Below are 24,190 nucleotides of genomic sequence, written 5' to 3'. Positions count from 1 at the left end.
GTGTCAACCGGGTTCTTGTAATTTTCAAAAATTGCTTCAGAAAACACAGACTCACCCCAAGGCCATCAATTACAAGAAGGCAAATTTGCTGAACTAATCAAGTATGGTGTTCATGCTTTCTTACTACACTCTGTGTTGCGTAATATCAACTCACATCCTCTTCAAAGTGTTACCATTTTGCTATGTTCTTTAATCAGCCGAGTTAATATTTACAAAGAATTCCAAGGTGGCTGGGTGTTTTTTTCCATAGGTAACATATCAGAGTAATAATACATAGTGTCCTTTATCAGCTGACAGTGAGGTGCATGCTGCAGATGAACACTGCAAATGTGTAAGAAGAGTTCAAAGATTATTTCTTGGATTTCTGCCTTCAGAGGATATTATTATAGTATCGCAAGTAGCATGTTCGCAGAATTGTGCTATCAAGGGACCCAATATAGGACATTAATTTTATTTTGGATGACCTCATTTAAGTTCAGTTAGCCCTTTAACTCACTTTTGAACAGTTGCTGATGCTTTTCAACTCTGCAGACATTGATGCAGCTTCCTGGGTTGAGTGTTGGTTGCATTTTATTCCAAAAAACAATTGGCTATGAAAGAGGCGTGGGCAATGTATTCACTTGTGACTATTTTGCATAAATGAAGAGTCACCCCTTCAATATTTGTGGACTTTCCCTCCAGCTCTCAGTCCGAGGGCAATACCTCCACCTGCACCGTTGCTGTACTTCTGCCTAATTTGCAGTGAGTCACGTGCAAGAAGGATGGGCCAGGCACATGTGCCTGACTACGGCATCTTCCTCCCCATGACTGATGGTCAACTGGCAATACCGACAGTATGTGCCAGCATGATACATCACGCGGTCACACCATGCCTGCCCAACTAGCGCCATGCCCACAAAGCCACCACTTCCACCAACAACAAGCCATGGTGGAGGCAACAAAGCCTGGTGCCACTGACACAGTATGCAGGGAAGGCACAGATGCTTGAGCAAACTCAGAGAGTAGGGTGTCTTCGGCTGCCGTGAATCAGTGTGTCTGGCAAAGAGCAGATGTGTCCTCCTGGGAGGAACCTGCAGACACACTGCTGGAGGATGCTGCGCAAGAAGGGGTCACTGGGAGTTGAAGTTCCCACGGTGTGATTAAGAGAGAAGGCCCCTGATGCATGCACTTTTACATTGCCATGGTTGGCAAAGTGCAAACCTTCTTTGGTATTCTACACTTGGCTGGCATCTTGCATAGGTTGCCTATAATGATGGCTTAGCCACCCTTTAACCGTCATCTGCTCCAGCAAGCTAAGTTAGTTGCAGACCCATGATGAGGTGGGCAATGTCATATGTCAACTTGTCCACTGTCCTACCTGAGACATGACAGGGGATGCCTGGGCCTTTCATTCCCACTGTGCAGGGGCAAGCAGTGTCCTCAGTCTCTTCCTCATCCTGAGCCATCTGCTGGAAGGCCACCTCTATCTCCCTCGGTCACTGTGCCATAGGAAACCAAGCTGCACTTCACTGATGAGGCCCAACAAGGCTGAAACATTTCTGGGGATGATTGTGCTTCTTTGTAGAGGGGACCTGGCCTAGTAGGTCGGGCAGGGCTGCTCCTGTTGGGGGCAGTACCTGGCTGATCTGCATATGTCTGAGCCCCTTTTGCAATGGCGCAGACGGGCTAAAAAACAGTGTTGTGGGAGGTTGCCCAGAGCAGTGCCAGTGATTCAGATTAATTCAAACACTTCCACTCATCACTGTTTTGGTTTCACCTCTACCGCATTCCCCTGTTGCTCTTCTCTCTCCTGTGGCACCACCAACTACATCCCCTCCTTATCATTCTCTGTGGTGCCACACTCCTCCTGCACATCAACTGCACCCTCTCCTTACTGAGTTGTCACCACAGACCCGCCAACTTCACTGAATTGCCTAGCCACGCCTGCAGTGTATCTGTAGTTACAATACCCTCTTCATCCATTACGATGCTAGGCCCACCCAACCTTCCACAGACACGCTACCAGCTTTTCAACCACCTATTGCAAAAGGATTCCTTGTATGGTCCCATCCACAGCGTTACCTCCTTCTCCACCTCGTCCTCTTTTGGCAGTGGCAACTCCATCTTTGTCTCCGCTCCCTGGACCATCTCTCAATGATTGGCCACCTTAGACAATACCTGTTCAGCCTGTGGCTGGCTGGCAACTACCCAAGCCACATGAAGGATGTTGGCAGCCAAACGATAAGTGGTTCAAGTCTTTTATTTAAGGGGAGCTCCCCGCAGCCATTATACAGCACCGACTCTTACTTTTTCCAAATAAGCAACTGCTGCAGTGGTCACGCGGCCCTCGCTCCAAACCATGGACAGAGAACGCGCGTGACCGCCACGAGGAACCAAGTGATTCCTTACACATCTTCCCCTATAACAGAACAAGTAATTAACATCATTAATAGAGAACATTAAAAGATACTCTGACTAATGTAAATAACATTGTAATATAGGAGAAATTGATCACATCAAAAGAATTAAAAATTACAATATTCTTACATTACAATTTGACACGACATGGCTAATTGTCTTAAGTTTACGAATACTTCAAGTTTCATAATCTCTCATCCACACAGGCTTTGATCTAGACCTATGTGAACATTCTTCATTTGGTCTTGCAATTGGTCTTGTACCTGTATCCATTTCTCCTCCATCCTCTATTTTTTCTCCATATACCACTCCTCCTTTCCCTTCCTTTTCTGTCTTATTATTATCCACACTGACAGTTCTTTCTTTCACTTGCTCACCCACCTTGCTCACATTCACATCACCTACTTTTGCCAATCTACCTTTTGACCAAACTTCTCCTCCTTCCAGAATGACAACATTACTCTTTACAGCACATATCTTCTTTGGTCCCAGGGACTTACTTTCCACACATTTGTTTACCAGTCTGGGATTTTTAACATACACAATCTCCCCAATCTTCCATTACTATTCCTTCACCCTCATCCTGTCATCAAACAGTTCCTTATTCCTTTCTTGACTCAACGTGATAAGTTTCATAATGCGATCCCGATCAACATTTACCACTTTGGCCATTCCAAGCCATCCTGGACAAAGTCTTGTTCCAGGTTCCCTACCTTTCATAGATACGCATGGAGATACGCCAGTTACAGAGTGTGGTGTAGTGACAAAATTCCACGTTAACATCTTTAACACCTCCCTCCATGGTTGTCCCGATTTCATGGCCATCTGCAGACCCCCTTTTATGTACCTGTTGACTCTTTCAACAAGACCATTCCCCTTGGGATTATACAATGCAGTCCTGGTGTGTTTTATGCTATAGCCTGAAAGAAATGTTTTCATGGCCACAGATACAAATTGTACCCCATTGTCAGACACCATTTCAACCGGAACCCCTTCTTTAAGGAAAGCTCTCTCCAGGAAATTACTCAACTCGTTAGCCGTGACCTCTTTCACCGCTTCCCATTCAAACCATTTGGAATGAAAGTCTACCAGAACAAATAAAAACTTCAAGCCTTCTCCCAGACCTGCTACCGGACCCATAATGTCCACCGCCAACTTACTCCAAGGTTGGTCTGGTATTACATTAGGTATTAGTGGGGCTTCCCTTACCACTCTGCACTTGTCACTAGTTTGGCAAGTCATGCATTCCTTGACACACCTTTCGGCACTCCTATCAATTCCCGGCCACCAATAATTTTGCCTCAACTTCCTTTTCATGGCAGCTTCTCCAGGATGTCCCTGATGGGCCAGCATAACCAACACAGACCTGAGAGATTGTGGAGGAATAATGCACTTTCCTCTTCTTAACCTGTCTTCACACAAATTTATTTCATCTCTTACCTCCCACCATGTATTGAACTTACTGTCCAAGTCTCTTTTGGCTGGCCACCCTCTCACTGTCCACACCTTTACTTGCTTTAGATCCTCATCTGTACTTTATTCTTGTGTCCACTCTTCTTTACTAATGGCACCTTGTATTTCTGCCACTACAGATTCTTCTTCTATCTCCCCACCTTCTACAATATTAGCATTCACCGGCAGTCTTGAAAGGCAGTCTGCCACCACATTTTTCTTTCCTGGCAGATAACTTACCTCAAAGTTATAGTTTTGGAGTCCCAAACCCCACCTACTAATTCTTGGGGAACCCAACGCCCATCTTCCACTCTCAAAAAGTTGAACCATGGGCTTGTGGTCGGACCTGACTACAAATCTTCTTCCCCATAAAAAGTACTTGAAATGATTTAATGCCCAAAACATGGCCAAGGTTTCTCTCTCTATAACGGAATATTTGCACTCTGCCCCTCTCAGTGTCCTAGACGCAAACGCAATAACTCTCTCTGTGTTATCTCTGTCATACTGCACCAATGTTGCTCCCAGCCCAAGCATGCTCGCATCTACTACCAAAACAATCTTATCTCTGAGATCAAATCTACCTATGGATGGTACTTCACACACTGCTTGTTTGATACACTCAAAAGCCACATCACATTCTGCTGTCCATTCAAATTTCGCACCCTTCTTGAGCAACATTCTAATGGGAATGGACACTAATCCTTCACGAACTTATGATAATATTCAGCCAATCCTAAAAATGACTTCACTTGTTCTTTATTCTCTGGCACGGGCGCAACTTTCACTGCCTCCACCAAATTCCTCTTGGGCCTCACCCCATTTTCATCTATCTCGTGTCCCAGATATTCTACCTTGTGCACTGCAATCTTACACTTGCTCCTTTTTACCGTTAACCCTGCCTCGCCCAATCTCTTTAACACCTGTCTCAACACTTCACCATGTTCTTCCTGGGAACTTGCATATATCAGAACATCTTCTTGGAACACAATAATGTTCTTCACTCCGCTCAACACAGTCTCCATCACCCTTTGAAATACGGCTGCTGCTGAGGCGAGTCCAAACGGCATCCTGCAGTACTTAAAAGTTCCAAACACAGTGATGATTGCCGTTAAATGTTGACAATCCTCCTTCAGTGGAACTTGATGGTATGCCTGAGAAAGATTGATGACTGAAAATACCTTGGCATTGTTCAACACAGATAACTTGTCACCAATTATCGGCAGGGGATGTCTATCTATTAAAATAGTCCTGTTCAGGTCTCGCAGGTCTACACACAGTCTGATGTCTCCATTTGCCTTCGCTGCCACTACCACCGGCGACAGCCATTCAGAGCTCTCACTCCTTTCAATTATTCCTCTTTGAAGTAGCGACTCCACTTCCACTTTTAGCTTTTCATTTAATTCATGCGGTACGGCCCTCACCTTGTGCACTTTTGGACTGGCTCCTGCCTTTAGTCGAATTTGGTGCTCTAATCCCTTTAACACTCCCAATTCATCTTGAAACACTTTGGGATATTCTTTCTCCCACTTATCTTTCAACTCAGCCACGTCATCAATAGGCCTTTCCGCATTTGCTTGGATTCTGATTCCTAACTTCCATTGTTCACCCCATCCCAGGAGTGACAAGCCTTCTTGAGTGACGTAAATCTCAGATTCACAGCTTCTCCCTTTGTACTTTATGGAAGCCTAGAACATCCCTACAACTTCAATTCTCACATTCCCATATGCATAGGGTTCAATATTGTGTTCCTTCAACTGCTTTACGTCTCCCTGCATGCAACCCAAAAATGTTGCCTTCGACATCAAAGTCCACGGTGAACAACTGTCCACCTTCATTGTTACTGCTCTCCATTGATCATGAACACATCTGTTGGTGCTCCACCTTTGTTTGATACTTCCGATACTTCCAGTACATGCTTTGCCTAGCTGCTCATGCCCATTGCATGATCCTCCTCTTGTTCTGGCATTCTTCCTCCTGCCACAATGTTTTGCACCACTCCGGATTCACGGCAAACTCTCGCAAAATGACCCTTTTTCTTGCATTTTAAGCAGGAGATGTTCCTGGGTGGACAGAACATGCTTGTTGAGATGTGGTGGTTACTCCCACATTTGTAGCACCTTATTTCCTTGTTCGGGACCCCCTTGCGGAATCCTCTCACCGCGGCTACTTCTCCTTCCGATTTTTCTCCCTTCATAGTAGTCATATACTTATGGTCTGTTCCATGCTTCTTGCCGTGTCTATGGCTGCCTCTAGTGATGCATCCTTGGACAATAGCCTCTCTTGTATCTTTACATTACTTGTGCAACGTACCAATTGGTCCCTTATTAGAGAATCTGTGAGTAGTCCAAACTCGCACGTATGGCTAAGGAACCTCAAAGCTGCAATAAAGTTTTCCACTGGTTCCTGTGGATCTTGCATCCTTTGGAAGAACTTGTGCCTCTCAAAGGTTATATTTTTCTTGGCTTAGGCAAGCCATCATACACACTCCTGCCTTCAGTTCCCAAGTTGTGTAGTAAAATCACTTCTTTTCATGCTGATTGCGAATGTATCCCCTCCTATGGCAATGAGGTAAGTATCAAATAACTTCTTCCACCTGTCCCACCTTATTGGTGGAGCACCAGGTTTTGCCAGAAACGGTGGCGGTGGTGACATGCTCGCTGCAGCCATCTTTAATTGTTATGCTGGTGTTATGGTCACACCAAACTGCTCCAAATGCACCTATGCACTGTCAATGTTCCTCCCAATGTTCCTCTTATAGAAACTTCCTTTAGTCTTAGCAAGTCCTTTACTTAAATCTTCTAATTGTACCTCATCAACATCCAGCTGGTGTTAATGATGACTACTTCATGCAGTCCAGCTCACTGTTCCAATATTTCTATTCTCTAATCTCCTCTGAAAGCTTCCCTCCGTGGTTGTGCTTAGCCCCTCCCACCCCCTGCTCCTCACCTCTTTCTGCCGAATAGGAGTCAGGGTGGGCGGCACCAACCAGGATCAGCTGTGCAGGCTCACCGCTCCGTTTAGAGGCAGAGGGAACGTCCCTCTGCAGAGCCGCCGAGACCGTCTCCCTGCAGTGCCTCCAGGCCGCCGCAGAGACAGTCCCTCTGCGGCCCCCACACCTCTCCTTACGTCGCTGCGTGGACCCCCAACACCGTCCTTATGCAGCGCCACACTGCGGAGAAATCCCCCTGCGGCCGCTCACCACTACGCGACTCGCATTGTCATCTGTATGTATCCACCCCTTTAATCGCGGGCGGGCCGGGTCATCCCTTCGCCTCCCCTTCGCCTGATCCTCGTCGCCAATTGAAGGATGTTGGCAACCAAACGATAAGTGGTTCAAGTCTTTTATTTAAGGGGAGCTCCCCGGAGCCATTATACAGCACCGACTCTTACTTTTTCAAAATAAGCAACCGTCGCAGTGGTCACGCGGCTCTCGCTCCAAACCATGGACAGAGAGCACGCGTGACCGCCGCGAGGAACCAAGTGATTCATTACACCACAACCTCAAGAGGCATGCCATCTCCTCCAAGACCTGGCCATGCATCTCCTCAAACTCTAAGAAGTGAAACTCCTCTCCCTTCTCCACCTGTCACTCCCAACACAATACCCATTCCCGCTGTATATCAAGGAAGGATGCCCACTTGGCAAAAAAAGCAAAGACAAGTGAGCGGCAAAGGCAAGCAAACAATTCACACAACACTCGCACATAAAATTGGGGTTCTCAAACCTGCAAAGGTTGCTAAAGACAGGAAGGATTGTCTGGTTGAAACATTAATTAGTGGGTATTCAAAATAAAACAGGGTTTTAATTTTGTTTTCATTTTTGGGGGTAAAAGGCAAGGCAAGAGAAAGAATCATGACACATGCCCAGAGGACAAGCACATTGCCAACTGGGATTAGGAATGCGTTGCTTATAAAAAAAATAATTGTGACGCAAAGCTGATAAGCAACTAGGGAAGGAGACTAGAAACATTTTTAGGATAGTTTTACAAACCTTTAGTGCGGGAAAGTTAGGCTAAAAAAGATGGCAGAAGGTGTTTAATGAACACACTATGAGACAAATGGAGAGTAAAGTGGTGCCTATGCCGTGCCATTTAACAGCCTCAAACATACAGGTCCATTCAACTCTGTCAAATGTTTTTTCTGCATCTAGAGCAACAGCTGCAGAGGGATCCTTGATATTATGAACAACATCTAGTATGTTCAGAAATAACCATATGTTGGATGCGGAAAGTCTACCCTTAACATAACCTACCTGATCATTTTTAAGTAAATTGGGAAAAAAGGAAGGAGTCTATTTGCCAAGATCTTGCAATCAGGCTTTATAAGGGAGATTGGTCTATAGATTTGAGGGAATTCATGATCTTTATCGGGTTTGGGGAAAACAATTAACATATCTTCCGAAAAGGTTCCCAGTGCTCTATCAGCTTTAATGAAATGAGGAAATAGTTTTTTAAGTTTAGGAACTAATACGCTATTAAAGTGAGCATATAAGTCAATAGGGAAACCATCTCGGTCAGGGGCCTTAACTTTTTTGAGGTCTTTTATGGCTTTATGAATTTCACTGGGAGTGATAGGGATATTCAGTGAATCAAGATTTACTTTTGGGTGTGTGGAGTGATGGACTTGCTGAAGAAAGTCATGACTGTGAGGGCTATTGGGTTGTGATACCGAAGATATAGTTTTTGAAAACATTTAATGAAAACTTGAGGATTTCTTTATCAGAGAATTTCCTGTCCCCGGTCTGATTCTTAATAACAGCTAACCTAGCTTTTTCCTTTTTAGGTTTAAAATATGATGCACGTGATGTGCTTGTTTTATTTGAGAATTGGTATTTTTGGGTTATATTTTAAGATATTAGCACAGGAGTATAGTGAGGTAATGTTTTTATATTTAAATCTTAGTTTAATAATATCATTGAAGGTAGAAGGAGCATTAGTGTGTACATATTGAGATTCAAGAGATTTTAATTGTTTAAGAATATTCTCAGATTCTTGTTTTATTTTTTATTTTTTTATTGGCCACAAAAGAGATGATCTGCCCTCTAAGTATTGTCTTGTAGCAGCACCAGTTGTTAACAATTGACATATCCTGAGCCTTAACAGCAGAGAAAAAATGACTGTTGTGTAGTAATGAGGGGCAAGAAGGGTTCATCATTTAAAAGGGCTGTGTTAAATCGCCACATATTTGACTTTTGATTATTTTCTGTAGTTGCGAGTTGTACATGGACAAGAGTGTGGTCTGATAATGTTATACACTCAATTTGAGAATTAAGAAGTTCATTGGGCATGGATTTAGAAAGGAATATATAATCTATTCTAGAAAAGGAGTTGTGAGGAATAGACCCAAAGGTAAACTCTAAATAATAGGGATGGGTGATAGACCCTGCGTCAATGAGATCTAGTTATGATGCAAAATTTAGAAATTGTTTATGGGATCTGGTGCTTTTGAACCATACAATAGATTTCCTATCAAGGAAGGGATCTATAATCTTGCTGCAATTTACACATACAATTAAATTCTGCAGATTTGCATGAATTATATACTTTTTTAATTATAACCAATATGAGGGATCAGGAGAGGAAGGACCATAAACATTGAGAATATTCAGTGGATTCCATCAAAATCTTAACCAGCACCCACCTTCCCATATTATCTGAGTCAGTTTCAAGAATCTTGCACTTGAGAGCGTTATTACTAAGTGCAATTACTGCATTCGTTTTGCCATATGCTGCACTAGAGAACACTTGGCCTACCCAAAGATGCTTATGTTTGCAGCTTCAACTTGTGACAGGTGTGTTTCTTGGATACATGCCATTCAAGGTTTGATCCTATTAAGGTGGGATAACACTTTGTGTCTTTTGATAGGGTTATGTAACCCTTTAACATTCCAGGATGTTAAGTTAAGTGGCATGTTTTAGACTAAGAAAGGCATACAAAAACAGATAATTCAGGCTTCAATAATATGTATGCAGTTTGGAAAATAATGAAAGATTCTCTAATCATAGAAATATATATTTTCCTGCAAAGTAATAACATAGAAGGAAAGACACATAAAGAAGAGGGGAGTACAACCGAAGTCAAGATGAGTATCTTCAATAACCAATAATAAAGAGAAATAACTGATAACATTGTGGCTAACAGGAAACAGCCACTCCAATACATGTTGACGGTATTGAAACAGGGGGGAAGAGCTGGTTGAAGTAAGACACACATGACACCTCACTCTGGCCAGTAGTCTCAGTAATGAGAAAACATTTAATCCAAAGGAGTTATTTAAGTGTTTGGTCTTGATGTGTCCATATCCTCCATTTTATGATTTTGAATAAATTGTCTCAATTCCATTGGATTCTCAAAAGTAGCAGTGGGAACTTTCAATGTGACCTTGAGGGTAGCTCGATGTATAATGCCATATCTTGCACTTAATTGCCTTAAAGCAGGTCTGAAATAATCATTTTTATTTTCCTTGTAGCTGTTGCGTTGGAAACATCTTGGGAAATATGTATATATATATATTTCCTTTCTTCCCAAACAAGTGGTTTCATTTGTTTTGCCTCATTCATTATAAGCAGGACATGACTGTAGTCAAGAAGAGCAAAAAGAAAAGTTCTAGACAAAGCATTAGAATTCCATATTGAATCAATTTGCCTTCTGGAAGGCCTACAATACGTAGATTGTTCCTTCTGTTTCTGTTTTCAAGATTTCCTGACTGTTTTTGTAGCTATTTCACTGTGGTGTCCAATGTCACCACTCTGCTAGTAACATCCTCTGCATCACTAACTCGTTGTTCCACCTCTATCATCCTTGACTCAAAGGAAGACCATTTGTCATCTAGCTGTTATAGTTTGTCATTAGTTGCCTCCATAGAGGGCTTCAGGGCCCTGATTCCTGCAAGCATAGTCTGCATAACTGGATCTAAAGTGTCATCTTTTGGTGTTGGTGAGTCACTCTTTTTTTCTTTTAAGAGAATTAGATGATGGGGGTGATACTTCTTTAGTTTGAATTATTTTTTTTGCCGCCATAATTACTCAAATGATATCCAAGGCTTCAGCACTCTGAGTAAAGGCCAGACCATATGACTTTGTATCTTAGTAACCTGTTCAGGACAGCATCATGTGAGAGTCCATGTTTATAAACGCTAATCTCTGTGATGATTATACTGGTGCATATGCTATGTTGTGGCTCAAATAATGCCAAATGAGTCAAGGGTGCGCACCACAAGTGGTAGTATTTAATGCAGAAGACACCGGCATTTGTGTGGCAAATTAAAAGCACAATTGCCATTAAGTTACTTCTGATTATAATCCTTGATAAGAGGGAAAAGCAGAGATTCTAATTGATGGCTTAAATCCTTCAGGGGTGGTGAATTATGTTTAAGAAGGGGAGTTTCAGCTGTATAAAAATCTAACTGCTGAAAAACAAACAGTACATTTTTAAATTAAAGTATTTTTGTATGCATTGGGATCTGTGTTGTGAAGAAATGATGCTTCCTTATCATTACAACCCCCCTAGTTGCAGCGTGCCTGTACAGTTGACTGGAAACATCGGCTTTTCACATCACAGGATCACGGCACCTGAAGCCTTCAGAACAAACGGTACAGAAGAACATAGGAAGTGGCTGAAACGTCTTCCACAATATCACCACATACCATCAAGGATAACGTAAGGAGGATGTAATGCATTTTTTGATATTTTAATTAATAACGGATACTGAAATGTATGGTCGAGCGGTAGCGGGAACAAATATGCAGCCATTCCTCAAGGTGCTTGGCCACGCCCACCCCACTGTATTTTAAACTTACCAATAATCACACTATTGACAATAACAAACTGCTCTCAACCTTAACTACCACGAAAGCATGGATGGATGCAAATTGCCTGAGCTTAAGTAGGTCAAAGACTACATCCTGGGGGACTGTGGCTCATAGTCTGGCCTAAAGATGAATTGGGAAAAATCCATCCACTACCCGGTGTACTGGGGGATGGGAACCAGAAGGAATATCTGCCACTGAAAACAGCTGGCAATGGGTTCCCATATTTGGGGATATTTGTTCAAAAGGATGAAACAGGCTTTGTCGAATTGAATCTTACCCCATCAATCAGAAGCTTCGAAAATAATGACAACTTTTGGGTGACTCTCCCGCTTTCATTGATGGGTAGAGTGGCGCTCTACAAATTAGCGATGCTGCCGTGACTGCTATACCTTATCGAGCATGCCCTGTGTGTGATACAGGTCAAGGACTTTGATAGGCTCAGCAGGATATTGGGAGGGTTCCTATGAAAACAGAAACCACCCAGGATCAAACTGGAAACGTTATATAACTCTCCAAGGGAAGGGGGATTATGTCTCCCAAACTTGAGTCTCTACTATTGGGCATCACATCTGGCCGTGGTGAATAGTTAGGCGTACGTGAGAGGAAGAGATGCCCTGGTGGACACAGAAGTGGGAATGATGGGCAGGAATGGCTGGGTAGGGCTCCTCTCACAGGAAAGCCCAAAAAAATGGGGCCATGCCACTTACGGTAGTGGTGGGTATAGTTTGGATGCAAGCCCATGGGTAACAAGGGTGGGGGACAAGACTCACGTTGGCAGCCTGAATCTGAGCAACAAGTCTATTAGAGGAATCCAAAATCTGAAATGGGCAGGGGAATGGAAGAATAAATGATTATGATGATGTGGGATGTACTCTCCAACAGAAGAGTTATATCGTTCGAGGTGTTGGGAGACGACTGGGGGCTGAGAAGACAGAGCGACTACTAATACTTGCGGCTTTGGCATGCTCTGGACCCACACACTAAAAGGTTATATGACATGCCACAGGCCTCTCCAGTCGAGAGAAATACAGTGGGGGAGATTCAGAGGAAACATGTATCAGCCCTCTGTAAAGCATTGCGTTTTACTGGATGGTACAGATAGGCGCGCTGAAGGAGAGATGGGTGAAGGGTTTGGAGACATAAAGGAGGATGAATAGAGGGAGGCATTACAATACCCAAGGGAAGTAGCAATCACAGCCAACCTGAGGATGATACAATGTAAGTACCTGCATAGAATCTATTAATCCAGGGATACATTAAAGAGAATCTGGAAGAGGGAGGACAATACTTGTCCTAAGTGCAAAACCCATAGAGCGACGTACATCCACATGGTAGGGCAATGCCCAAAGTTAGAGCGGTACTGGGAGGGATCCAACATCAAATAGAGGGGACATGGGGGTGACCAATGCACTTGGGCCCGAGGGGTGCACTGCTCGGGATATGGGGGGAGGAAGTGGTGGATAGATATAATAAAACCGTCCTCAACAGAGCGTGTATAGTGGCTAAACGTCCTAGTCTGGAGAAGTGGAAGAACCCAGATGCCCAACAATCGCAGCATGGAGGTGAGGGATGACGTGATAAAGAGGTGGGACCAGGAAGTGTACAAACATAGAGGCTACCCGCAGAAGCAGGGAAGATCTAGGGAAAGTGGGGATGAGTGAGGTGAGACACGGCAGGGTGGAGCCGACCAGGACAGGGAAGGGGCGGGTAGTGGAAAAGGAAAGTGAGGTTGGAGGGAAGAAGACCAGAAAGTATTAATAAAAGTCAGAATGGGATGGAGGGCGGGAAGGGGGGAGATGATCGGTGTCAAGGAATATATTTGTTGGTGCTTTAATTTTGACTTGATCACTGCTGTTTTCGAGGAACCCAACTCAAACTCTATTTAAAAAAAAAAAGTAGGTAAAAGACTCAACTTATCATCATTCCAACTCCAGCAAATTCAAGGAAACTCTTGCGTAATCCCCCTCTTTTTCAAATTGACAACACGACTACACCTATTCGATCTTAGTTAAATACACAGGGAATTATTTTTCTGTGCAATTTAACATGTTCTCACTTATTAATTCCATTGTTGGCTCTACAATGTATTATCCCTGACTTTTGTTGGATGAGCAGCTTCTGGGCCATATTAATAAGGCCAACATTGAATCAAAATTCGATGAAGGCGATTCCCCATGTATGGGTTGGACAAAAATCTTTTTCCCAATAACAGCTGCTTCGAAACAAAATTGCTCGTACATTAGTAACTGCTTCTCCATTTACTCACATCACCCCCATTCTTCAGAAATTTCAGTTGATCCCAGTTCAGGACAGTAGTCTGTTTATAGTGGCTCTTTTCACAAAGAAATATATTTTTGGTCAAAAACGCCTACCTACATATGCACCAATATTGAATGATGCCATGCCAATCAAACCCTTGGATCTACCCTACTTACAGTTCACCAGCTTATGTCTATAAGCCTAAATTTGATGTCCATAAAACTTTGGCAGTCCAAGGCCCTCTTTTCTGGAATTATCGTCCGAGATCTCAGTCATACTCTACCATCACTAAAAACAAATCTAAAAATACAGAAATATTGGCTTCTTCGACCTCTAAATTGCTGACTCTCTCTGGGCTAAACTCACTGCACCTGTCTAAACAGGCTTCCTCAGAAAAGTGCTTTAATACCTTTCTGTCTTCTGCACTATACAAAATTCCTGAACAAACACCTACATTGTATTCCAAGTGCAGCAGGACAGACGAGAGACGCAGGGAAGGCCAAACGCACATCCAATGGGTTGGGGACATGTAGCCCCAGCCGTACCCGGGCTCAGCAACAGAGGGATTGGCATGTGAACTGGCTTGGCCCTGGCAGTTCTGGACTTTCAGAAGTATTCACTTTTTTGGGAAATGTACTGTTTTCGGTGTCAAGCTTCTACTTCTTGAGATCTAGTGACTTCATTTGAGATTGTAGTCTTGGGTTACCCATCATGTAATCCTGATTCCTCAATTTGACATTACTGCGTATTAGCACATGGGAGTCGTTAATGACCTCCTCTCAGCCAATCAGAATATTTAGAGTGCAGTCGTTAACTACTAGTATTGACTGCATTCTGAACATTCTGTTTTCAAAAGCATACAGGTTAACAACAATGCAATTTCCAGGCAAGATTTTATTTCAACAAGAAACTTCCTTTATGAGGGGATCTCTTTTATGCTGCAACATGCTAATTAGCAAACACATTAGAAAATGATTTCACTTTCTTATAGCAAAACCATTTACTTTTACATGAAACCTCATGCATGTTCATGTTAAACCTGTTCCAGTTCAACCAAGTTGCAATTAAAATGGTCACTTGAATGCAACCATATTTTGTCTACTTACTTTACTCACTCTTACAGCACCATGTTTTACTTCTGTACGAAAACTCCAAAACGTCTATTGCTACTAACATCATGTGCTAATAGCCTTATAGACCTGGGGAGGGGCCATAATTGCATGGGATAATTATAGCTTGGTGGCGGGTCATTAACCTGCGATAATGACCCCTCCCTCAATCTATAAGGCTATAATCTTGGGCAAATGACTTTTCCAATGTACACCTGGGATTCGTCATCTGCCAAAGTTGGCAGCACTTCAAATAGACTAAGAGTTTTTTGAACGTTTCAAAGTGACTTTGCACTGCTGAAAAGTGATTTTGCACTGCTGACACAAACCCTGATTCATGGTACTGTGCAAAGTGTATTTTTTCAGTGCAAAGCGAGTGGAAAGTTTGTACAGTCATCTTTGCAGTACAAAATGACTTTGCCCAGACTTTGTACTGCAAAAATACACTTTGCACAGTTCCATGAATCAGGGTTTGTGGCGGCAGTTCAAAGTCACTTTTTAGCAGTGCAAAGTCACTTTGAACCGGGCATAAAGTTCCATGAATCGGGCCTTAATGGCATCATGTGAATTAAATAAATAAATAAACAGCCATTAATATAATGTGAGATGTTTCATGCACTCCCTTTAGGTGTGGCTGGGCCATATGATTGTATACCATATAGCGACAGTTGCTCGCAAATTGAACACACTGAATCCAATTGCTGGCACATCAAAACAAACCTGGCCATCACACAAATTAGTTTGTGCTGTGAAATACATGAATGGTCACTAGAATTATTATTTGTGAAGCAACACAGCAGCAGCCGGCCAGTGTTTCAAGGCCTTATCAAAAAACCAACATAGCATAACATTACATAAAATAACTGCTTCTCCTGTTGCTATCCATGTGATATGGGCCACAGAAAATGAAATGATAACCTTGATGGAAAAGATTGGTGGCCTCCTGGATGAAGGAAAACAAAGAAAGTAAGTGGGATGGCAGAGCATACTCCTACCTTTCTGGCGAGTCAGGGTCGAAGCAGGTCTTCCTCACGTTCGTGACTTCCGGGTCGCAGCAGTCCCCATCATCAAAGTTGTCCAGCATGTTGTTGCATTCTGGATGGCATATGCCATCTCGTTTGTTCCAAGAGAGGCATTGCCGGTGGAAACGGCAGTCGCCGCCGTCATAGCCAGTCAAAGGATGCTCACACTCCGGATCACAGTGCTCATTGCCAATTTTCCCAGACTCGCAACTGGCCAGGATGATGCGGTGGCGCAGAGACGAGTTGCGTACTTCGTGGACAGACAGCTGCCAGCTGATATTGTAGCGGGCAAAGGCATCACTGAGTGCCCGGTGCTGGTGGGTGATTTGCTCCCGGGAGACAGTGGGGTTGCCCCCATCGTCCTCGCATATGTTGACTACGCGATACCGTACGTGCTTCTCGCGGCGCAGTGGCCAGTAGCTGTTGTAGTTTGAAATGAGCTCCAAATTGTCGCAGACCGTTTGCCCGCAGGGTGGAGGTGTCAGTTGAGAAACAACATCCAGCTTTGGAGCTGCCAGGACTTCCACCAGTGGATAAACACTGTCCTGAAACAGTTGCCACTGCTTCTCCAGGTGGGCGAAGTTGGAGTTGAACACCATATCCGCATGGTCACCTTCGAATATCCGAAGGAATCGCTGCTTCAGTTTCTCCTGAGGAAGGGATGTGGTCCAGAGGACCATAGCTCCCAGGTGACCACGGAAGCCATGCCTACTTGCCGAGTTGTCACCACCAAGTATTAGAGTGCGACAGGAGGCCATGAAAGGACTGTGGAGGGCCCCTGACTGTCCTCTGTGTCTGGCCACCCTTACGCCATCCACGTACAGGATCATCTGCTGCCCGTCATAGGTCGCTGCCAGGTGCGTCCAGGTGCCGGGACGATAATTCTGATGTACAGACACCGTGGTGCTTCTTCTAGCTCTGTCTGTCCGGAGAGTGAAAAAAAATCGTGCATCCTTCCTTCCACTATTCTCTGGCGAGAAGATGCCCAGGGACCATCCCTTGCTGCCAGCCACGTGGGAGCAGTTGTCGAACAAACCTAGAAATGAGAAGGGAAAGATGGACGAAAGAACACAGTTAATTACTCATGAGGACCACATCTTACAACATACAGCACTTCACAAGCTAGTCACAAGCTGGGCAGAAGTTAGACAAAAGCCAGGCAGGAGCTATGCACAAGCTGGGTACAAGCTAGACACAAACTGGGTTCAAGCTCGGCACAATCTAGGCACGCTATAAACAAGCTGGGCACAAGCTGGGCACAAGCTAGGCACAAGCTAGGGAAAAGCAAGGCGCAAGCTCTGCACAATCCAGGCACAAGCTCGACAAAAGTTAGGCGCCAGCTAGGGTCAAGCTGGGCACAGCTAGGGAAAAGCAAGGCGCAAGCTCTGCACAATCCAGGCACAAGCTCGACAAAAGTTAGGCGCCAGCTAGGGTCAAGCTGGGCACAGCTAGGGTAGAGCAAGGCGCAAGCTCTGCGCAATCCAAGCATAAGCGCGACAAAAGTTAGGCGCCAGCTAGGGTCAAGCTGGGCACAGCTAGGGAAAAGCGAGGCACAAGCTGTGCACAAGCTAGGCACAAGCTGGGCACAAGCTGGGCACAAGCTAGGGAAAATCAAGGCGCAAGCTCTGCACAATCCAGGCACAAGCTCGACAAAAGTTGGGCGCCAGCTAGGGTCAAGCTGGGCACAGCTAGGGAAAAGCAAGGCGCAAGCTCTGCACAATCCAGGCACAAGCTCGACAAAAGTTGGGCGCCAGCTAGGGTCAAGCTGGGCACAGCTAGGGAAAAGCAAGGCGCAAGCTCTGCACAATCCAGGCACAAGCTCGATAAAAGTTGGGCGCCAGCTAGGGTCAAGCTGGGCACAGCTAGAGAAAAGCAAGGCGCAAGCTCTGCACAATCCAGGCACAAGCTCGACAAAAGTTGGGCGCCAGCTAGGGTCAAGCTGGGCACAGCTAGGGAAAAGCAAGGCGCAAGCTCTGCACAATCCAGGCACAAGCTCGACAAAAGTTGGGCGCCAGCTAGGGTCAAGCTGGACACAGCTAGGGAAAAGCAAGGCGCAAGCTCTGCACAATCCAGGCACAAGCTCGACAAAAGTTAGATGCCAGCTAGGGTCAAGCTGGGCACAGCTAGGGAAAAGCAAGGCGCAAGCTCTGCACAATCCAGGCACAAGCTCGACAAAAGTTGGGCGCCAGCTAGGGTCAAGCTGGGCACAGCTAGGGAAAAGCAAGGCGCAAGCTCTGCACAATCCAGGCACAAGCTCGACAAAAGTTAGACGCCAGCTAGGGTCAAGCTGGGCACAGCTAGGGAAAAGCAAGGCGCAAGCTCTGCACAATCCAGGCACAAGCTCGACAAAAGTTGGGCGCCAGCTAGGGTCAAGCTAGGCACAGCTAGGGAAAAGCAAGGCGCAAGCTCTGCACAATCCAGGCACAAGCTGGGCACAAGCTGGGCACAAGCTAGGGAAAAGCAAGGCGCAAGCTCTGCACAATCCAGGCACAAGCTCGACAAAAGTTGGGCGCCAGCTAGGGTCAAGCTGGGCACAGCTAGGCACTTGAGCGCTTTGCTTTAGAAGTAATACGCAAATGCATTTTTTAAAAAGAAATGCGACAAATAACAATATAGAAAAGATAGAACGCAATGATTTGAGAGTCATTCAAATAAATAAATAAAAAGCAAACGATGGTTAGTTGAACATATATTTAAAAAATGCAACATTGTTAAAGTAAAAATAGCAAGTACGCAAACTGAAAAACATAAAACAAGTAGAAAACGGGGTTAGCAAATGAATGGTAAAGTGGCATTGGGGAAGTGGTGGCAGCAGGGTCTTGGAGATTCACACCATTGAAAGTTAGGAGTGGTTTACTCGTTTGGTAAAAGTACAAACGACACAATTTCGAACAGATTTAAATATTTCAAAAGTTGACTTTGCTGACTAAACCTTTCGACCGTTTCCCCTAGATTCACGACCACGGTCTGCTCCAATGGAAGATCAATTCCCAACCCCCCAGGCTATTCCCTTGTCCAGCACAGGCCAATGGCAAGGTAAGAAAGTCATGTGAAATATTGGACAGCTCTTGAGCTAAGTGCTGGCCTTTCACATGAGGAGAGCCGGCATTTTTCAAGTGTGAATCCTGCTGCAGGGCTGGATCAGCCGTGCATCCTTCAGTACCCTGGAATGGGGTACTAACAAAACCTGCCATTACAGCGCATAGAAGTGGGAGAAACGCAGCCAAAAGCACTACATAATAACACAATTTATTCACATTATGGGGAGGGCTATTACCCTGGTGTGACCCTTTCAAGCCACCACTGAATGGGAAATAAGTTGTCTTGCAAGCTGACCACGTCCAGTGAAAGGACAAGGCTTGCTAAGTGGAAATGACAAATGACCCACCTTGACTTTCCTGGCACTGGAGCAACATTTGCTGCTTCTAGGGTTACTATGGCAACAATCTCCCTTGCTCGCAAAGGCTTCACAGTAGAGAATCCCCTGATTCTTCAAACAGGAATAGAACTTCAGTTTGTAGTATGTGTTTGGAGTACTTCAAAACTCAATGGCCCCTCCAATGTCTCCGCCAAGGAAGAATGAATGGGAGTCTAGCAGCTCCAAATCTGGACACCCCTTTCCAAGAAGTGGGTGTAATGAATGTGTACGACCGCCCCCTCCTTTGCCATGAGTTGCCGGCTGATTGGTTGGGTACCCATAGGCCCTATCTCCTACCCGTTCATAGTTGTTGAGGGGATTTCCGGGTGTCTGATTAGTCTGTTCATACCAGTGCGACAACGCATGGGTCTGTATAAGCCCCCCGTGTCTCTGTTGGGAGTGTAGTTCTTTGGGCTGCAAGGAGAATGATTTGTCAAGAAGTTGGTTATCTACCAAGCCCTCCTCACTGTCTATCTGTTCTAGATGTTTTAATGTGTATGTGAGCATTTGTGAGACTCAAGATAGGTGCCACCAAGCATGGAGCTTGGATGTCTACAGCAACCTTCCCATAATAGTTATGCAATGTCAGAGCTAAAGAGGTTTCTGGTAGTAGCCAGAGTCGTGTAGGCTCTCACCATCTCCTGACAGCCTTTCTTTTGTTGAATTGAGAGAGGAGGAGGCTAGGGTTGGCCGTGGCAATGTGAGATAAAGAAATGGGACCTGTCTGCAAGAGGCCAATGGTAGGAGTGCAGGGTTGCAGGTTGTTTTGCCTTGTAATGTCTTTTTCTCTTCTCACTCAACTAACTGACTCCATTTTAAGGTCTCCAACCATCTTCCACATAAATCCCCCAAAGATGGCCACCACAGGTCTAGCCATTAAGACATCAACACTAATCGATCCATGACTAAACTCTCCTCGTGAGCCCTGCCACACTCTCCCAAAGCGCTGGAGTACATCAGATATTGGACTCTCCCCTCTGATTAACATATTTCCAAGTCTCTCCACCAAACCCACAGATAGCAGATTGGCAGAGAGGAACCAGGCACTAAGGCCTGCACTCATCAGCACCACATGGTTTTCATCTGCTCCTCACACTGCCCCTGCCAATGAGGTAATTCTGAGCGAACAGCGAGGGTCGGGTGCCTGGAGGCCCTCATCCACCTGGCCAGCAGCAGTATCTCTGAGCCAGCATGTGGTCATTTGTAGGTGGGAGGGAAGTGTCCAGTGCATTATGTGTATCCCTCTAGCCACCCCGCTGTTAGTAAATGCAGAGTAGTGATTGCATCTGGATCCTAGACATCCAGGTTTCCTCAAAGGGCCCCATTTCCAGTGCCCAGGCAAGACCAACAGCCAATAACTCCTGCACAGGGATGTCCACATCCCGTTAAGCCCCATACCCCTTAATAAAGGAGATGAGGTCAATACATCTGTGATCCAAAGACTAGTCTGTATGGTCCTCAGTGCCCCCCTGTGCCCCTACAAGGAGGGAAGGATTGGATAGGTAGTGAGTCTGTCATGGTAAGCCCTGCAGTGCCTGGGTAGATTGCGAAAACATTGATGCTTTGGATCCATAGAGGTGGCGGGCGGCAGGAATGTCCATACCATGACCTCAAGTCAACAACGCGAGAATATGTGGTAGCCTAGCAGCTGCACAAGGTTTAGTGCAGCACAGATGACCTCTTGTGTCCGTACATGTTATTAATGTGGCATAGACTAGGAATCTTATGGCAGAGTCAGACATGTCATGCGTCACTGGCACCCTGGTCTTACAATGGCATAAAGGCTGGTACTCTGCATATGCAGAGTCTGCCATCTATACTGGGCTAGTAGCCGCCTCCGCTAGAGGGTATACCCAGAAGTAGAACTGCAGTGTAAGGGATTTACACCTAGCACCTCATCAAAAGTCTGGCAGTAACCCTTAAATGTGGCGGTAGTGCTATTACCGCCGCATTTAAGGGTCCGTTAGATCATGGCTTTGGCGGATATCCCCCCAGCTCTGAGCTGGGGAAATCCACGGCAAAATTGACGATTTGTGGCACGATTACCGCCAGCGGGAAATCCACCGGTGGTAATAGTGTGAATTTTCCCCATTGGGCCCAATGGGCAATGAGGAATTCCCGAATGGGCCCAATGGGGAATGGGCAATAACCCTTCCGCCAAACCCGTGATCCGGCGCTAATAGCGACGGGGGGTTTGGCGGTAGTGCTATTAGCACCGGCGCTAATAGCACCAGCATTACCGCCCAACTCGTGATGAGGCCCTTAGTCACATCAGGTGAGGTTACCATTGCAAAGGGACCGGGGTAATCTAAGCACACTTACTCATACCACCACCTTAAGTCAAACACAGAGACCCACTTCTTGCTACATTTGTGCATGGGTCATTTTATTTATTTATTTTTACATTCATATAGCGCAATAAACCCTTAGGCATTAAGGCGCTGTTACATATGCTGTTACATACATGTTACATACATGTTAATCTCATTGCATAGCGGAAAGTTAAGGTAAGTTCTCAGTCAAGTCCAGGAACAGTAATAGGCTGCCAGCGTCAATATATATGGCTTGCCGGTCAGAAGAAAGCACAGTATGGTAAAGCCTCCTCGCAGACGGTGCAGGCTGCATCTAAGAGACAGGCAGGTTAGGATGAAATAGCAACGAGTATAACGTGAATTTGCGTGAATGCCTCCACGTTGCTACAGAATAGGTGACTAGCGTTGTAGTCAGTATGTAGCTTGAGATGTTTGAGAATGTTTTAGGTTAACTTCCAGCAAAATCAAATCTCAACCTCTGCGCCTGCTGCACAATTTTAAATACTTGTTCATATATATCTCTGGTAGCGCCTATACCGAACACGAGTTTGATCGTATTGATTGATATAGCTAGCTCTAAGAGATATCAAGAGGATGTGTTTTGGTCAAGGATGGGCAGGTGGTGGTTGGGAATGTACTAAAGGATGTCCCTATAGGCAGTTGAGGGTTAGGTAAATACCAGATAATACCCAGAAGCTTTTGGCGGCTCTACAACTGGAGGTTGTATTTTAAACACACTGCAGTCTATGGAAAATGAATTACTTTCTAGCTCCGAGTTTTTCACAATTGTTTGTATTGTCTGTCATTAACTAAAGTGCTGTCTGGGTCTGGGAGCCAAGATTTAGAGCTTTAATAGCACAGAGTAAAAAAAAGCCTCATTACGATGCACCATTTTACAGGTACCCGGCCCATGTGACCCGCAACAGGTACTGCACAATCGTTTTGACTTACGATCAGTGCGTGATTTGTGCCAGTGTTTGCCAGTACCCAGCCCCAGGATATATTTTGGCTGACCACCGGCACTTCTTTGGTCATTTGGAAGGGGGAGAAGAGGGCAGTGCCGAATATGCGCGCATTACTGGTCACATTGCTGGTCGTTACAGAGAGGCAAAGGAAAACATTAGGAATGAAGCACCTTACTCTTTATCATGTTGCAAGTGCCAGCAGGCAGAGGCGTAGACAGGGTAGGTCTTGAGCGGGCAAGGTTCACCCAAAATATGTAAATGCCCACTCAGCAGCGCTGTGTGGACATTTACAGATATTTCTTTTTGTGTTTAAATATTTTATTAAGATCATTAAGAATACAAGATCGTACTAAACGTAGAACATCTTAGTAAGACCAATATAGATTTTACGAAACATTTGAACAGGGTGTTCCTTAACAATGGTATTAAACAAAACATGAACCTTGTATAATAAATGTAATAGAATAGGTACGCCTGCAGTAGACTGAAAATTAGCATAAGCTAGCAGGTATGTATGATAATTATGGTGTTGAAAGACATTGAAAACAAACACTGACACACATGACAAACATAAACATAAGGATGGGGAGCGGAGGAAACAGTAACTATTAAGATAAGTAAAACCAGTGAAGTGATCTTTCTCAATACTTATGACATTGCATTACCTAAGAAGTCCAAAAAAGGTTGCCATTATAACACGTGTGTACAGTAGTTGTAGGGATGAAGCATTACATGTTTCCATCCTGTGAATATTGCATACTGAATTCCACCATGATCTAAAATGAACATGTTTTAGATCCTTCCAATTAGAGGTCATAGTCTGAATTGCAACTGCCATAAAGAGATCAAACAGGTAACACTTATTCTTATCTATGGTAGGTAGAAGGGCCTTGCTTCCGTGAAATAAGACTGCAAAGGAAAAGCCTAGTTGGATTTGAAAAATGTGCTCCAGAGTTTTCTATACCTTTTTCCAAAAACCTTCAACATGCATAAATTAAAATATAATGTGTTTGAACGTTCCCTGACTAAAGAGACAGCTCCAACATTTGTCATCTTGGGAAAGGCCCCCATAAAAAGCATTACTGGAGTAATATACGCCCTGTGATGAAAGAAAAACATTGTTTGGAGTAGGCTACCTGAAACAATTGCTTTTGAAATATTAGTCCACATATAGTGCCAGCTCCTTTGGGGGTCATTTAGAAAACAGTCTTGATTCCAAGCTTCTAAGCATTTAAGTAGGACTCCATCTGATAATACAGATGAACTTGCCTTATACAACATAGCCGCTGTGACATTAGGATTGGATAGATGAAGTAATCTTTGAGTAGAGTAGGTGTTTGCATTGCATATTAGCATATTGTAATTTTCCATAATAGTATCTAATAAATGCACATATTGCTGTAAAAAAGATATTGGTGCATTACATTTGTCTATGAACTCATCAAA

At 44.5% G+C, this 24,190-nt stretch overlaps 1 protein-coding gene across 1 annotated transcript in view; it reads right to left on the bottom strand.

Annotated features, from left to right (window-relative positions):
* PAPPA2 (pappalysin 2) overlaps positions 1 to 24,190 on the bottom strand; it is a 1,097,660-nt gene that overhangs the window by 886,465 nt on the left and 187,005 nt on the right. Inside the window, exon 2 of the mRNA XM_069641146.1 lies at positions 16,023 to 17,085. Within this exon, the coding sequence (XP_069497247.1) occupies positions 16,023 to 17,085 (1,063 nt within the window). The remainder of the gene's footprint in view (positions 1 to 16,022; positions 17,086 to 24,190) is intronic.

Source organism: Ambystoma mexicanum, chromosome 1q (assembly GCF_040938575.1).
Source record: "Ambystoma mexicanum isolate Mex_15411 chromosome 1q, UKY_AmexF1_1, whole genome shotgun sequence".
Taxonomy (NCBI): domain Eukaryota; kingdom Metazoa; phylum Chordata; class Amphibia; order Caudata; family Ambystomatidae; genus Ambystoma; species Ambystoma mexicanum.
The sequence above is the reverse complement of the archived record's forward strand: the minus strand, read 5'-3'. Positions and strand labels throughout refer to the sequence as shown.